The sequence below is a fragment of the Oncorhynchus clarkii genome, chromosome 31, assembly GCF_045791955.1.
Source record: "Oncorhynchus clarkii lewisi isolate Uvic-CL-2024 chromosome 31, UVic_Ocla_1.0, whole genome shotgun sequence".
Taxonomy (NCBI): domain Eukaryota; kingdom Metazoa; phylum Chordata; class Actinopteri; order Salmoniformes; family Salmonidae; genus Oncorhynchus; species Oncorhynchus clarkii.
This window is the reverse complement of record NC_092177.1, coordinates 11,452,617-11,470,228: the sequence shown is the minus strand read 5'-3', so window position 1 is coordinate 11,470,228 and position 17,612 is coordinate 11,452,617. Positions and strand designations below refer to the sequence as shown.

Here is a 17,612-nt window from a genome sequence, read left to right as displayed (position 1 = left end):
CAACCATTTAAAAAAACAAGCACACATAAAACTTAAAAGCCATTTATTTATTTATTTCACCTTTATTTAACCAGGTAGGCAAGTTGAGAACAAGTTCTCATTTACAATTGCGACCTGGCCAAGATAAAGCAAAGCAGTTTGACACATACAACAACACAGAGTTACACATGGAGTAAACAAACATACAGTCAATAATACAGTAGAAAAATAAGTCTATGTACAATGTGAGCAAATGAGGTGTGATAAGGCAAAAAAAGGCCATGGTGGCAAAGTAAATACAATATAGCAAGTAAAACAATGGAATGGTATATTTGCAGTGGAAGAATGTGCAAAGTAGAAATAAAAATAATGGGGTGCAAAGGAGCAAAATAAATAAATACAGTAGGAGAAAAGGTAGTTGTTTGGGCTAAATTATAAATGGGCTATGTACAGGTGCAGTAATCTGTGAGCTGCTCTGACAGCTGGTGCTTAAAGCTAGTGAGGGAGATAAGTGTTTCCAGTTTCAGAGATGTTTGTAGTTCGTTCCAGTCATTGGCAGCAGAGAACTGGAAGGAGAGGTGGCCAAAGGAAGAATTGGTTTTGGAGAAGACCAGAGAGATATACCTGCTGGAGCGCGTGCTACAGGTGGGTGCTGCTATGGTGACCAGCGAGCTGAGATAAGGGGGGACTTTACCTAGCAGGGTCTTGTAGATGACCTGGAGCCAGTGGGTTTGGTGACGAGTATGAAGCGAGGGCCAGCCAACGAGAGCGTGCAGGTCGCAGTGGTGGGTAGTATATGGGGCTTTGGTGACAAAATGGATGGCACTGTGATAGACTGCATCCAATTTATTGAGTAGAGTATTGGAGGCTATTTTGTAAATGACATCGCTGAAGTCAAGGATCGGTAGGATGGTCAGTTTTACAAGGGTATGTTTTGCAGCATGAGTGAAGGATGCTTTGTTGCGAAATAGGAAGCCAATTCCAGATTTAACTTTGGATTGGAGATGTTTGATGTGAGTCTGGAAGGAGAGTTTACAGTCTAACCAGCCATACATGCACATGAATAAAATCATCGAGGATAACACACAATAAAGTCTGGGACTTGTTTCCATTGTGGTCCTCTTGAGACAAGATGGCTAGACAAGATCGAACACAGTATGACAGTGAAATAATAAAACAATAATATAAAAGAAGACCATCTATCTCATCATTCCAGTTACATCATAGGGGTTATTCATATTCATATTCATACAGCAACACTGGCAAGTTGCAACTAGAGGTGGGGAGTCGAATCCAAAATAATAGATTCCTAGACTCCCATTTCTAGGTGTCAAGCTTCGATTCCTCTAGGAAGGAAACAATTTTCTGTAGTCTATTTAGAGAACACAAACTCTTGCATTTTACAACAAAGGAAGAGCAAGCTAGCATGAGAGAGAGACATGGAAGGGGCATAGCCAGGAATTTGTAGGCATCTCCCGCCACAAGGCAGACAGTCAGAACCGTGCATCGAATGCTGTATTTCGCAATATCTTGGCTGCAATGTCTCACTCAAGTTCACTAAAGTAGGGGCTATCAATAGGAGTCAATTCAATTGTTGGTGGTAGGAACACAAGCATTTCGCTACACCCACAATAACATCTGCTAAATGTATATGTGACCAATACAATTTGATTTGAATTACAACAATTTAAGAATTACAGGGGGCAGTTTGGAAAACTAATACTGTGTGAAAATCATCTGGAATAATGCACATGCTTGGATAATAATTACAAAACCAACGTATCTAGTAATATCCGTCTGAATAGGGCTATAACATGGCAAATAATAGGTTAATCACAGCATCATTCCATGGGATCAAAGCAGAGCACAGTAGAAATATCACTGAAAAATTATAGTTCCTACATTTCACCGTCTATATTCAAACAAAACACGCATTTTATAGGCAAATGGTCAGCATCATGCACCATGCCAGTCCCCTAGAACGTAAACGCAGTATTCCTAGTAGGACTCTGCAATATTAGGTTGGTTGTGCGTACACATCCGCTTCAGCGTGTTCTGGGAGTCGAACAAGAGTCGACTCCAATGAATGTAACCACAGAAGCCAGAGTCGACTCCAATGAATCCAACCACAGAAGTCGGAGTCGATTCCAGAAATCCCGGCGTCGTGCAGCACCAGGGGAACCTGGGCAGAGGGAGTTCAGTCAGTGATTTTCCACCTTCTTTCGCGCGGTTGTATGTTTGGCGCCAGAAGTTCTCGTGCTCAGTTGCTCTCACAATTTACCTCAGTTTAAAGTTTTTCCCAAACAACGGTTTCAAAAGGCAGGTAATTTAGCTAGCTAACAAGAATAACAGGCTCAACATTGTACAACATTGCTATTTTATCGGCTATATTTAGAATAATTTGTTAGCTCGGTAATGTAGCTAGCTAAATTACCATCAACAAGTTCGCCAGTGCTAAATTAGCTAGCTACTTCAACGTTACTGTACTGAAATAAATGTATAGCTAGCTAGTGGTAGCTATCTAGCTAAAAGGGTAACGCTAACTTTAGCTAGTTTACCAAAATAGTTAAATTAGCAACTTGCTGACAAATTAACAGTTGATAATGATATTAGCTAACAATTTTCCTATATTTCGAATTTGACTAGCAATAAGTTACTGTAGCTACAAGTTCAGGGTCAAAGGAACTCAGGGACGACAACAACAGGCAAGGATGAGTTCTTCGGATGAGGTGAGTTGAACAATGCCTAGCTATCCTATCAGCTAACGGTAACTAACTGGCATAATCAAAGATACTGATGATGGAGAGGTAACTTAACGTTACTAACATTATAACATTTAGCCACCTATCTAGCTATGTAGCTATCTGAGATGTTCAGGTGATTCCTGTATTTGGCATTTATACCTGGGCCAATGTCATACACCTGTGGACTCGCACTAGGATGATTTCCATGATTTGAAGACCTATTTCTCAAAGATGGAATGGACCCATCTAGTGAAATGTGAGAAAGTGCGGTACAGAAACTTGAAGAGGAACCACCTGGCTATGCTTACTATAGGTAAGTGTCCGAGATTTGAATAGAGACAAAAGAACATTTGACATTTATCAGTATTACTTTCGTTTATTTTAAACTCCTGTCATAGCGGAGTCTCTCTGCCTTTGTGTTGTATTGTGCCATGTCTCTACTCACTGGCATACCACATACCCAACCAGCAGCTCCCGCAAGGCGTGGTTTCTCTTAGGGCCTCATCCCTCCAAAATACCCTGGAGGTTACATTATAGCATATGAATATGAACACAATAAAGCCCTGGCATTTGTTTCTTAGAATTACAGGAAATTCACTGTAAAACATCAACATTTTTGCTCAGACCTTGCTGGTCCCCGCAAAACTGCTCTACACCTCTCTCTACTGTGTGTTGTATTGATCAGAGAATCTACTGTGTGTGCTAATGTGTCCCTCAGGGCTGAAATCCCCAGTACCTGCGTTTATGAGGAGAAGCAGGCCTAAATTGTTGAACACTGCTCCGCTTTTTGCACCCAGCGACTCAGAGGAGGATGAGTGGACCCCTCGACTGGAGAGATGCCCACCAGGTAGAGCTGTAGTAGTAAACGAGGATGTTGTAAGACGTATCATGTTAGTAGAAAGAGAAGGCCTGTTAATACTAGTCTATGATGCTTATTGAATATCAAGAGAGAAACAGGAACCTAACTCAGTATGACTACTCAGTATGACTAGTAGGTAGGACCTACCCAGATACCGCTAAGCTAGTAGACAGTTACGACCTACCCAGATACATGGAAGCTGGAGATATTTTTCCATCACTTGTTAGAGGACAACCTGCAGAACACATTCTTTTACATTTTGGAGTGCTTCATTTTTATACAGGATCGCCAAAACAGAAAGAGTACCTTATCACTCATCGATTATCAGGTTGTATGTCCTGTTACATCTAACACGGCTCAAAAAACATATAGGAATGTTGTGTACAGTGCATTCGTAAAGACCCCTTAACTTTTTCCACATTTTGTTCATCACAGCCTTATTCTAAAATTGATTAAATGTTTTTTCCCCCTCATCAATCTACACACAATAACCCATAATGACAAAGCAAAAACAGGTTTTTATTCATTTTTGCAAATTTATAAAAAAAATAATAAAAACTGAAATATCATATTTACATAAGTATTCAGACCCTTTACTCAGTACTTTGTTGAAACACCTTTGGCAGCAACTACAGCCTCAAGTCTTCTTGGGTATAAAGCTACAAGCGTGGCACACCTGTATTTGGGGAGTTTCTCCCATTCTTCTCTGTAGATTCTCTCAAGCTCTGTCAGGTTGGATGGGGAGCGTCGCTGCACAGCTATTTTCCAGAGACATTCAGAGACTTGTCCTTAAGCCACTCCTGCATTGTCTTGGCTGTGTGTTTAGGGTCGTTGTTCTGTTGGAAGGTGAGCCATCGCCCCAGTCTGAGGTCCTGAGTGCTCTGGAGCAGGTTTTCATCAAGGATCTCTCTGTAATTTTCTCTGTTCATCTTTCCCTCAATCCAGACTAGTCTCACAGTCCCTGCTGCTGAAAAACATCCCACAGCATGATGCTGCCACCACCCTGCTTCACCGTAGGGATGGTGCCAGGTTTCCTCCAGACGTGACACTTGGCATTCAGGCCAAAGAGTTCAATCTTGGTATCATCAGACCAGAGAATCTTGTTTCTCATTGTCGGAGTCCTTTAGGTGCCTTTTGGAAAACTCCAAGCAGGCTGTCATGTGCCATTTTTTGAGGAGTGGTTTCCGTCTGGCCACTCTACCATAAAGGCCTGATTGGTAGAGTGCTGCAGAGATGGTTGTCCTTCTGGAAGGTTCTCCCATCTCCACAGCAGAACTCTAGAGCTTTGTCAGAGTGACCATCGGGTTCTTGGTCACCTCCCCGACCAAGGCCCTTCTCCCCGATTGCTCAGTTTGGCCGGGCGGCCAGAGTCTTGATGGCTCCAAACTCCTTGCATTTAAGAATGATGGAGGCCACTGTGTTCTTGGGGACCTTCAATGCTGCAGACATTATTTTTTTCCCCCTTCCCCAGATCTGTGCCTCGACACAATCTTGTCTTGGAGCTCTACGGACAATTCCTTCCACCTCATAGCTTGGGTTTTTGCTCTGACATGCACTGTCAACTGTGGGACCTTATATAGACAGGTGTGTTTCTTTTCAAATCATGTCCAATCTATTTAATTTACCACAGGTGGACTCCAATCAAGTTGTAGAAAGATCTCAAGGATTATCAATGGAAACAGGATACACCTGAGCTCAATTTCAAGTCTCATAGCAAAGGGTCTGAAAACCTATGTAAATAAAGTAATTGATCCATTCTGTGCCATTTTGACTATAAACTTTACTCCTGAAATCATCAATCTGAGGTCAAAGGGAGGTTATTTCCCCCCAATTTGATGCGTTCAAAACATGGGGTTGTTTAAAGTAGTAACACATACTGTCCACTTCATGGAAAGTAGTGTAAAATACATTAATTCACATAATTAAATATCTTAAGTTAGGATGATAGTAAATTAAGCAAACTCACAGATTTTTTTATATAATCACATATATTTCTCATTAGTTTAACCATTTTAGAGATGAATAAAAAATGGTCCTAAAGACAATTTAACCAGGCGCTCTAAGTTAAGGCTTGTGCAGCAGGCTGAACGTTTGACGTCCCTAATAGAAGAGGTCTGTTAGTAGCTAGGTAGGACTTATATTAATTTTCTGATCTTTCCCCACAGCATCCCGGAGCTTCCGACGCCCAACCAGGAGACCAGCAGCATCTCAGGGAGTCCCTCAGCCTGACAAACCTGCCACACCTGCTACACTTACAGTACAGGTAACTGTTTTTTAAAACACCTGCACAGGTGCATGTAATACATCTTGTGTGTTTTTGTTTCTCTTCTTCACTACGCTAGCAGATACTAGTCCTGTCAATGACTGGAGCTGTGAAGTGTGAACCAATTAATTAAATTATGGTTATAAAGTGTCTTCAGAAAGTATTCATACCCCTTGACCTATTCCATATTTTGTTGTGTTACAGCCCTGAATTCAACATGTATATCATGTTCGGTATGTAATTGCTCTACTGTAGATAAAGAGGGCTGACAACTCTGTCTGTTCATCATTGTCATATTTGTCATATAACGCTCTGTCCCCCCCCACCCCTCTCCTTTGATCCTCAGCAGCCACCCAGTGGCGAGGAGGCAGGACCCAGTAATATGGGGACAGAACCCGCCCAGCCATTAATGGAGGAGCTGACAGAAGAAGAAGTGGCCTTCCTCAGAGACGGCAGCCCAGCAGACACCCACAGTGGAGTACAGGAGGGGCTAGGAGCCACGGTGTGTGTTACTGTCATACACATAACACAACACACAATATATTTTCATTCATGTTGTTTCAAATCAAAGGTGATGATGACACACAGACCAAGTGGTCAGTTTGAACTCTCCTCTTGTCTCTTTCCAGGAGGGTCAGAGTGAAGCGACCCCCAGCACCAGTGGAGGGGAGGCAGGGAGTTCCACACAGCAAGGGGCTCGTTTGTTGCACCCCAAACCATCAACCTCAGGTAACAGAGACAGACAAGAATAGACTGTTAAGAGTTTGATATGGTGATTTAAAACCCGTTTGTTTCATTTGGCTTCAGAAAAATAGCTTATTTTGTGTTTGTACCAGGCCTGTCTAAGAGAGAGTGGCTGGAAAGGCAGAAAGCAGAGCTGAATACACACAAGCGCAGCAGAAATCTGAGAGACAGACCAAGAATCACTTACACAGAGGAGGAGGTCCCCAAAGATGATCACTACCTCTGTGAGTCATTATCTCTCAATCTCTCTCTGTGTATCTATCACTTTCTATCTCTCTCTCTATCTATCTCTCTCTCAGAATAAAGACATTTCAAATGTCATATTATGTATATATGCAGTGATGTAATGATGTGCAAATAGTTAAAGTACCAAAGGGAAAATAAATAAGCATAAATATGGGTTGTATTTAGAGGTCGACCGATTATGATTTTTCTATACCGATTGTTGGAGGCCCAAAAAAGCCGATACCGATTAATCGGACGATTCTTAATGACAATAATGACAATTACAACACTTATTTTAACTTAATATAATACATCAATAAAAATCAATTTAGCCTCAAATAAATAATGAAGCATGTTCAATTTGGTTTAAATGATGCAAAAACAAAGTGTTGGAGAAGTAAAAGTGCAATATGTACCATGTAAAAAAGCTAACGTTTGAGTTCCTTGCTCAGAACATGAGAACATATGAAAGCTGGTGGTTCCTTTTAACATGAGACTTCAATATTCCCAGGTAAGAAGTTTTAGGTTGTAGTTAATATAGTATTTATAGGACTATTTCTCTCTACACCATTTGTATTTCATATATCTTTGACTATTGGATGTTCTTATAGGCACTACAATATTGCCAGTGTAACAGTATAGCTTCTGTCCCTCTCCTCGCTCCAACCTGGGCTCGAACCAGGAACACATCGACAACAGCCACACTCAAAGCAGCATTACCCATCGCTCCACAAAAGCCGCGGCCCTTGCAGAGCAAGGGGAATAACTACTCCAAGTCTCAGAGCGAGTGACGTTTGAAACGCTATTAGCGCACACCCAGCTAACTAGCTAGCCATTTCACATTGGTTACACCAGCCATTAGGCTGATAGGCTTGAAGCCATAAACAGCGCTGTGCTTGCGAAGAGCTGTTGGCAAAACGTACGAAAGTGCTGTATGAATGGATGCTTACGAGCCTGCTGCTGCTCAGTCAGACTGCTCTATCAAATCATAGACTTAATTCTAACATAATAACACAGAAATACGAGCCTTTGGTCATTAATATGATCGAATCTGGAAACTATCATTTCGAAAACAAAACGTTTATTCTTTCAGTGAAATACGGAACCGTTCCGTATTTTATCTAACGGGTGGCATCCATCAGTCTACATATTCCTGTTACATTGCACAACCTTCAATGTTATGCCATAATTACATAAAATTCTGGCAAATTAGGCGGCAGTAAATGTTGCATATACACTGACTCTGCGTGCAATGAACGCCAATTTCACCTGGTTAATATTGCCTGCTAACCTGGATTTCTTTTAGCTAAATATGCAGGTTTAAAAAATATATGCTTCTGTGTATTGATTTTAAGAAAGGCATTGATGTTTATGTTTAGGTACACATTGGAGCAACGAGCAATTGGTGTTCATCCCCCAGAGTTGGATCGATTATATGCAACGCAGGACACGCTAGATAAACGAGTAATATCATCAACCATGTGTAGTTAACTAGTGATTATGATTGGTTTTTTATAAGATAAGTTTAATGCTAGCTAGCAACTTACCTTGGCTTCTACTGCATTTGTGTAACAGTCAGGCTCCTCGTGGAGTGCAATGAGAGGGAGGTGGTTTGAGCGTTGGACTAGTTAACTGTAAGGTTGCTTAATCGGTCGACCTCTAGTTGTATTTACAATGGTGTTTGTTCTTCACTGGTTGCCCTTTTCTTGTGGCAACAGGTCACAAATCTTGCTGAAGCCTCTGTGATGTCACACTGTGGTATTTCACCCAGTAGATATGGGAGTTAATCAAAATTGGATTTGTTTTCAAATTCTTTGTGGGTCTGTGTAATCTGAGGGAAATATGTGTCTCTAATATGGTCATACATTGGGCAGGAGGTTAGGAAGTGCAGCTCAGTTTCCACCTCATTTTGTGGGCAGTGTTCACATAGCCTGTCTTCTCTTGAGATTCAGGTCTGCCTACAGCGGCCTTTCTCAATAGCAAGGCCATGCTCACTGAGTCTGTACATAGTCAAAGCTTTCCTTAAGTTTGGGTCAGTCACAGTGGTCAGGTATTCTGCCACTGTGTACTCTCTGTTTAGGGCCAAATAGCATTCTAGTTGGCTCTGTTTATTTGTTAATTACTTGACACATTGGAAATAATTATCTTTTTGTTTTCTCATGATTTGGTTGGGTCTAATTGTGTTGCTGTCCAGGGGCTCTGTGGGGCTGTTTTTCGGGCAGCAGGTAGCCTAGTGGTTAGAGCATTGGGCCAGTAACTGAATGGTTGCTGGATCGAATCCCTGAGCTGACAAGGTAAAAATATGTTGTTCTCCCCCTGAACAAGGCAGTTAACTGGGAGGCATCATTGTAAATAAGAATTTGTTCTTAACTGACTTGCCTAGTTAAATCATTTTGTGAAATTATGGTTGGTGAGCAGACCCCAGACCTCACAACCATCAAGGGCAATGGGTTCTATAACTGATTCAAGTATTCAAGTATTTTTAGCCAGATCCTAATTGGTATGTCAAATTTTATGTTCCTTTTGATGGCGTAGAAGACCCTTCTTGCCTTGTCTCTCAGATTGTTCACAGCTTACCTGTGGCGCTGATGTTTAAGCTGAGGTATGAATAGTTTTTTGTGTGCTCTCTTTCACTCAACCTAGCTGTTTTTTTATATTTTTAATGCATGTCTTCATCATCATCATAATAACTGATGTTTAACATGTTCTGTTTTTCTTTCTCTCTCCCAGACTGTGAGGACTGCAAGTCTTTCTTCATGGAGGAGTGTGGGGTCCATGGTCCTCCCCTCTTCGTCCCGGACATCCCTGCCCCTCTAGGAACCTCTGACAGGGCCAGACTCACCCTCCCGTCCGGCCTGGAGATCAGGACATCAAGCATCCCTGAAGCAGGACTGGGGGTGTTCAACCATGGAAACACTGTGCCTGCAGGAGCCCACTATGGACCTTATGAAGGAGAGATCACAGACAAGGAACAAGCCATGGAGAGTGGCTACTCCTGGGTGGTGAGAGAAGTGTGTGTGTGTGTGTGTGCGCGCGCGCGTACGTACTGTGTGTCATTGGGCTGTTCTTGTTATGGTGAGTGAATGAGGACCCAAAAGCGAACTAACTTAAACAGAGCTTCTTTAATAACCAAACATAGGTAGGCTCAGATAGACCGGCAGATTCCGACAGGACAGGACAAGGTTACAGCAAACATGACGATAGTCTGGCTCAGGCATGAAACACAAACAAGAATCCGACAAGGACAGGAACAGAAACAGAGAGAGATATAGGGACCTAATCAGAGGGAAAAAGGGAACAGGTGGGAAACGGGGTGAATGGGTAGTTAGAGGAGACAAGGAACAGCTGGGAGAAAGCGGGGGAGAAAAGGTAACCTAACAACGACCAGCAGAGGGAGACAGGGTGAAGGGAAAGGACAGAGACAAGACACAACATGACAGTACCCCCCCACTCACCGAGCGCCTCCTGGCGCACTCGAGGAGGAAACCTGGCGGCAACGGAGGAAATCCTCGATCAGCGCACGGTCCAGCACGTCCCGAGAGGGAACCCAACTCCTCTCCTCAGGACCGTACCCCTCCCAATCGACAAGGTACTGGTGACCACGGCCCCGAGGACGCATGTCCAAAATCCTGCGGACCCTGTAGATGGGTGCGCCCTCGACAAGGATGGGGGGGGGGGGGGGGAAAGACGAGCGGGGGCGCGAAGAACGGGCTTAATACAGGAGACATGGAAGACCGGGTGGACGCGACGAAGGTATCGCGGAAGAAGAAGTCGAACTGCGACAGGATTAATGACCCGAGAAATACGGAACGGACCAATGAACCGCGGGGTCAACTTGCGAGAAGCCGTCTTAAGGGGAAGGTTCTGAGTGGAGAGCCAAACTCTCTGACCGCGACAATATCTAGGACTCTTAGTTCTACGCTTATTAGCAGCCCTCACAGTCTGCGCCCTATAACGGCAAAGTGCAGACCTGACCCTCTTCCAGGTGCGCTCGCAACGTTGGACAAAAGCCTGAGCGGAGGGGACGCTGGACTCGGCGAACTGAGATGAGAACAGCGGAGGCTGGTACCCGAGGCTACTCTGAAAAGGAGATAGCCCGGTCGCAGACGAAGGAAGCGAGTTGTGGGCGTATTCTGCCCAGGGGAGCTGTTCTGACCAAGACGCAGGGTTGCGAAAAGAAAGACTGCGTAAGATGCGACCAATAGTCTGATTGGCCCGTTCTGCTTGACCGTTAGACTGGGGGTGAAAGCCGGAAGAGAGACTGACGGAAGCCCCAATCAAACGGCAAAACTCCCTCCAAAATTGAGACGTGAATTGCGGACCTCTGACCGAAACGACGTCTGACGGAAGGCCATGAATTCTGAAAACATTCTCGATGATGATTTGTGCCGTCTCTTTAGCAGAAGGAAGCTTAGCAAGGGGAATGAAATGAGCCGCCTTAGAGAACCTATCGACAACCGTAAGAATAACAGTCTTCCCCGCTGACGAAGGCAGTCCGGTGACAAAATCTAAGGCGATGTGAGACCACGGTCGAGAGGGGATAGGAAGCGGCCTGAGACGGCCGGCAGGAGGAGAGTTACCGGACTTAGTCTGCGCGCAGACCGAACAAGCAGCCACGAAACGACGCGTGTCATGCTCCCGGGTGGGCCACCAAAAACGCTGGCGAATGGAAGCAAGCGTACCCCGAACGCCAGGGTGGCCGGCTAACTTGGCAGAGTGAGCCCACTGAAGAACGGCCAGACGAGTAGGAACGGGAACGAAAAGAAGGTTCCTAGGACAAGCGCGCGGCGACGGAGTGTGAGTGAGCGCTTGTTTTACCTGCCTCTCAATTCCCCAGACAGTCAACCCGACAACACGCCCCTCAGGGAGAATCCCCTCGGGGTCAGTGGAGGCTACTGAAGAACTGAAGAGACGAGACAAAGCATCAGGCTTGGTGTTCTTAGAGCCCGGACGATAAGAAATCACGAACTCAAAACGAGCGAAAAACAGCGCCCAACGCGCCTGACGCGCATTAAGTCGTTTGGCAGAACGGATGTACTCAAGGTTCCTATGGTCAGTCCAAACGACAAAAGGAACGGTCGCCCCCTCCAACCACTGTCGCCATTCGCCTAGGGCTAACCGGATGGCGAGCAGTTCGCGGTTACCTACATCATAGTTACGTTCCGACGGCGACAGGCGATGAGAAAAATACGCGCATGGGTGGACCTTGTCGTCAGAGAGGGAGCGCTGAGAAAGAATGGCTCCCACGCCCACCTCTGACGCGTCAACCTCGACAACGAACTGTCTAGAGACGTCAGGTGTAACAAGGATAGGAGCGGATGTAAAACGATTCTTGAGGAGATCAAAAGCTCCCTGGGCGGAAACGGACCACTTAAAGCACGTCTTGACAGAAGTAAGGGCTGTGAGAGGAGCGGCCACCTGACCGAAATTACGGATGAAACGACGATAGAAGTTCGCGAAGCCGAGAAAGCGCTGCAGCTCGACGCGTGACTTAGGGACGGGCCAATCAATGACAGCTTGGACTTTAGCGGGATCCATCTTAATGCCTTCAGCGGAAATAACAGAACCGAGAAATGTGACGGAGGAGGCATGAAAAGTGCACTTCTCAGCCTTCACAAAAAGACAATTCTCTAAAAGGCGCTGGAGGACACGTCGAACGTGCTGAACATGAATCTGGAGTGACGGTGAAAAAATCAGGATATCGTCAAGGTAAACGAAAACAAAGATGTTCAGCATGTCTCTCAGGACATCATTGACTAATGCCTGAAAGACAGCTGGAGCGTTAGCGAGGCCGAAAGGAAGAACCCGGTATTCAAAGTGCCCTAACGGAGTGTTAAACGCCGTCTTCCACTCGTCCCCCTCCCTGATGCGCACGAGATGGTAAGCGTTACGAAGGTCCAACTTAGTGAAAAACCTGGCTCCCTGCAGGATCTCGAAGGCTGAAGACATAAGAGGAAGCGGATAACGATTCTTAACTGTTATGTCATTCAGCCCTCGATAATCTATGCAGGGGCGCAGAGACCCGTCCTTCTTCTTGACAAAAAAAAACCCCGCTCCGGCGGGAGAGGAGGAGGGGACTATGGTACCGGCGTCAAGAGCTACAGACAAATAATCCTCGAGAGCCTTACGTTCGGGAGCCGACAGAGAGTATAGTCTACCCCGGGGGGGAGTGGTTCCCGGAAGGAGATCAATACTACAATCATACGACCGGTGTGGAGGAAGAGAGGTGGCCCTGGACCGACTGAACACCGTGCGCAGATCGTGATATTCCTCCGGCACCCCTGTCAAATCACCAGGCTCCTCCTGTGAAGAAGAGACAGAGGAAACAGGAGGGATAGCAGACATTAAACATTTCACATGACAAGAGACGTTCCAGGAGAGGATAGAATTACTAGACCAATTAATGGAAGGATTATGACAAACTAGCCAGGGATGGCCCAAAACAACAGGTGTAAAAGGTGAACGAAAAATCAAAAAAGAAATGGTTTCGCTATGATTACCAGAAACAGTGAGGGTTAAAGGTAGCGTCTCACGCTGAATCCTGGGGAGAGGACTACCATCCAGGGCGAACAAGGCCGTGGACTCCCTTAACTGTCTGAGAGGAATGTCATGTTCCCGAGCCCAGGTCTCGTCCATAAAACAGCCCTCCGCCCCAGAGTCTATTAAGGCACTGCAGGAAGCTGACGAACCGGTCCAGCGTAGATGGACCGACAAGGTAGTGCAGGATCTTGAAGGAGAGACAGGAGTAGTAGCGCTCACCAGTAGCCCTCCGCTTACTGATGAGCTCTGGCTTTTACTGGACATGAAGTGACAAAATGACCAGCAGAACCGCAATAGAGACAGAGGCGGTTGGTGATTCTCCGTTCCCTCTCCTTAGTCGAGATGCGGATACCTCCCAGCTGCATAGGCTCAGCTCCCGAGCCGGCAGAGGAAGATGGTAGTGATGCGGAGAGGGGGGCAACGGAGAACGCGAGCTCCTTTCCACGAGCTCGGTGACGCAGATCAACCCGTCGCTCAATGCGAATAGCGAGTTCAATCAGGGAATCCACGCTGGAAGGGACCTCCCGGGAGAGAATCTCATCCTTTACCTCTGCGCGGAGACCCTCCAGAAAACGAGCGAGCAAAGCCGGCTCGTTCCAGCCACTGGAGGCAGCAAGAGTGCGAAACTCAATAGAGTAGTCTGTTATGGATCGATTACCTTGACATAGGGAAGACAGGGCCCTGGAAGCCTCCTCCCCAAAAACAGATCGATCAAAAACCCGTATCATCTCCTCCTTAAAGTCCTGATACTGGTTAGTACACTCAGCCCTTGCCTCCCAGATTGCCGTGCCCCACTCACGAGCCCGTCCAATAAGGAGAGATATGACGTAGGCGACACGAGCAGTGCTCCTGGAGTAAGTGTTGGGCTGGAGAGAAAACACAATATCACACTGGGTGAGGAACGAGCGGCATTCAGTGGGCTCCCCAGAGTAACACGGCGGGTTATTGATTCTGGGCTCCGGAGATTCGAAAGCCCTGGAAGTGGCCGGTGGATCGAGGCGGAGATGGTGAACCTGTTCTGTGAGGTTGGAGACTTGGGTGGCCAGGGTCTCAACGGCATGTCGAGCAGCAGACACTTCCTGCTCGTGTCTGCCTAGCATCGCTCCCTGGATCCCGACGGCTGAGTGGAGAGGATCCGAAGTCGCTGGGTCCATTCTTGGTCGGATTCTTCTGTTATGGTGAGTGAATGAGGACCCAAAAGCGAACTAACTTAAACAGAGCTTCTTTAATAACCAAACATAGGTAGGCTCAGATAGACCGGCAGATTCCGACAGGACAGGACAAGGTTACAGCAAACATGACGATAGTCTGGCTCAGGCATGAAACACAAACAAGAATCCGACAAGGACAGGAACAGAAACAGAGAGAGATATAGGGACCTAATCAGAGGGAAAAAGGGAACAGGTGGGAAACGGGGTGAATGGGTAGTTAGAGGAGACAAGGAACAGCTGGGAGAAAGCGGGGGAGAAAAGGTAACCTAACAACGACCAGCAGAGGGAGACAGGGTGAAGGGAAAGGACAGAGACAAGACACAACATGACAGTTCTTAATTTTTTTCCGACCTGATCAAACTAAATATGAGGGGCCTCCCGGGTGGCACAGTGGTTAAGGGCGCTGTACTGCACCGCCAGCTGTGCCATCTGATACTCTAGGTTCGTGCCCAGGCTCTGTCGTAACCGGCCGCGACCGGGAGGTCCGTGGGGCGACGCACAATTGGCCCAGCGTCGTCCGGGTTAGGGGGGGCTTGGCCGGTAGGGATGTCCTTGTCTCATCGCTCACCAGCAACTCCTGTGGCGGGCCGGGCGCAGTGCGCGCCAACCAAGGTTGCCAGGTGCACGGTGTTTCCTCCGACACATTGGTGCGTCTGGCTTCCGGGTTGGATGCGCGCTGTGTTAAGAAGCAGTGCGGTTGGGTTGTGTATCGGAGGACGCATGACTTTCAACCTTCGTCTCTCCCGAGCCCGTACGGGAGTTGTAGAGACGAGACAAGATAGTAGCTACTAAAACAATTGGACATCATGAAATTGGGGAGAAAAAGGGGTAAAAAAAATTAACTAAATATGAATAGTTGTTTTCCTCAGATCAACAAGAGCAGACACTGGGACGACTACATCGATGCTGGGAGAGACACTCACTCCAACTGGATGAGGTGAGCAACACTGAAGTACAGAGGAAGTCTCACAGTCCTCTTCCTCCTTCTGTTTCTCTCTGTACCTACAGTGGTTCCTCAATTAAAAGTTTTGAGCTTTATGCCGCTACACTTTGTGGTAGATGGTGGCAGATTGTGGTAAATTGCGTCATTCCGCCATTGCGAGGAACCACTGCACCTACTTGAAGACCTCAATCTCTTGTACATAATTAACCCCCGACTGCTCTCTGTCTCTCCCTATCTCTTCTCAGGTATGTGAACTGTGCTCGTCGTGAAGAAGAGCAGAATCTGGTGTCCTTCCAGTACAGAGGAGGGATTCTGTACCGCTGCTGTAAGCCCATAGCTGTTGGAGAGGAGCTGTTGGTTTGGTACGGAGAGGAGTACGCCAGAGACCTGGGCATTGTCTTCGACTACCTCTGGGACAAAAAGAGCTCTGCTAAAGGTCATTTCTCCCCTCTTCCTCCCCTCTTCATCCCTGCCTCTGCCCTTACTTTTCACTCCTCTTACATTCATTCTCTTTTTACCTCCTATTACTTCATTAATACTCATTATTACTCATTAATACCCACTATTACCGCATTAATATGTATTAATACTCATTATTACTCATTTCTCAATTGAAACTCATTGATTTTAAATATGATTTCTGTGGTGTATTATCATACTGGTCCTGAGTTTTCTCTGTTCATGTGAAGTTGTCTGGAACAATAATGATGCACCTTGTGATCTTGATTTCTCTTCTTTCTCTCTCCCCTTCGTCTCTCTCAGATGTGAACGCTAAGTCGTCCCAGGTCCAGATCTTCTCGTGCTCTGGCTGTCCGTTCTCCTTCACCTCTCAGATCTTCCTCCACAAGCACATAAAGAGAAGTCACCATGATGAGTATGTCAGACTGTTGAGGAGTGGAGAGATCAGATCAGAGAATCTCATGTCCTCCAGCAACTCACAGCACCATGGAACCACCTCAAGTTCCTCCAACCCAGCTCCCACCAGGAAACAGAGTGAGATGGACAAGCCACGATCAAACCACTGCTCTCAGTGTGGGAAGAGTTTCACTAGAGGGGGTAATCTCAGAACACACCAGCTCACTCACACAGGAGAGAAGCCATTTCACTGCTCTCAGTGTGGGAAGAGTTTCACTAGTGGGGGTAATCTCAGAACACACCAGCGCACTCACACAGGAGAGAAGCCATTTCACTGCTCTCAGTGTGGGAAGAGTTTCACTAGTGGGGGTTATCTCAGAACACACCAGCGCACTCACACAGGAGAGAAGCCGTTTCACTGCTCTCAGTGTGGGAAGAGTTTCAGTCAGTCAGGAGACTTAAAGATACACCAGCGCACTCACACAGGAGAGAAGCCGTTTCACTGCTCTCAGTGTGGGAAGAGTTTCAGTCAGTCAGGAGACTTAAAGATACACCAGCGCACTCACACAGGAGAGAAGCCGTTTCACTGCTCTCAGTGTGGGAAGAGTTTCAGTCAAGAGATTAATCTCAGAACACACCAGCGCACTCACACAGGAGAGAAGCCATTTCACTGCTCTCAGTGTGGGAAGAGTTTCACTAGTGGGGGTAATCTCAGAACACACCAGCGCACTCACACAGGAGAGAAGCCATTTCACTGCTCTCAGTGTGGGAAGAGTTTCAGTCAAGAGATTAATCTCAGAACACACCAGCGCACTCACACAGGAGAGAAGCCATTTCACTGCTCTCAGTGTGGGAAGAGTTTCAGTCAGTCAGGAGAGTTAAAGATACACCAGCGTACTCACACAGGAGAGAAGCCATTTCACTGCTCTCAGTGTGGGAAGAGTTTCAGTCAGTCAGGAGACTTAAAGAGACACCAGTGTTGTAAAAAGAGTAAAGAAGTGGAACTTTAGATTCTCTTGACATTGGGACAGTGATTTAATAGAAGTGTAATGTTCCATCATGAAACATGAATGATGCGTCTTTGTATAGACACTGTTGAACTATTTGGATAGAAATTATGATATTCATCAAACTGTCAACACTTTTTAAATTCTCTCAAAGTACTGTGTCATTGTAATAGAATTGAATACGCATAAATGTATGAATCGTAATTTATAGTATGAAATCTTACATAAATTTGTGTATAAAC

The 17,612-nt window shown here is 45.9% G+C and overlaps 1 protein-coding gene across 1 annotated transcript; it reads left to right on the top strand.

The window, feature by feature from the left end:
- The first annotated feature begins 5,827 nt into the window (after positions 1-5,827).
- On the top strand, positions 5,828-17,373 carry LOC139390963 (histone-lysine N-methyltransferase PRDM9-like). The gene is made up of 8 exons (XM_071138394.1): positions 5,828-5,845; positions 6,192-6,347; positions 6,475-6,574; positions 6,682-6,813; positions 9,545-9,816; positions 15,435-15,502; positions 15,754-15,944; positions 16,271-17,373. Exons 2-8 carry the CDS (start codon positions 6,228-6,230, stop codon positions 17,371-17,373), a joined length of 1,986 nt encoding a protein of 661 aa, XP_070994495.1. The 5' UTR covers positions 5,828-5,845; positions 6,192-6,227.
- The last annotated feature ends 239 nt before the right edge of the window (positions 17,374-17,612 follow it).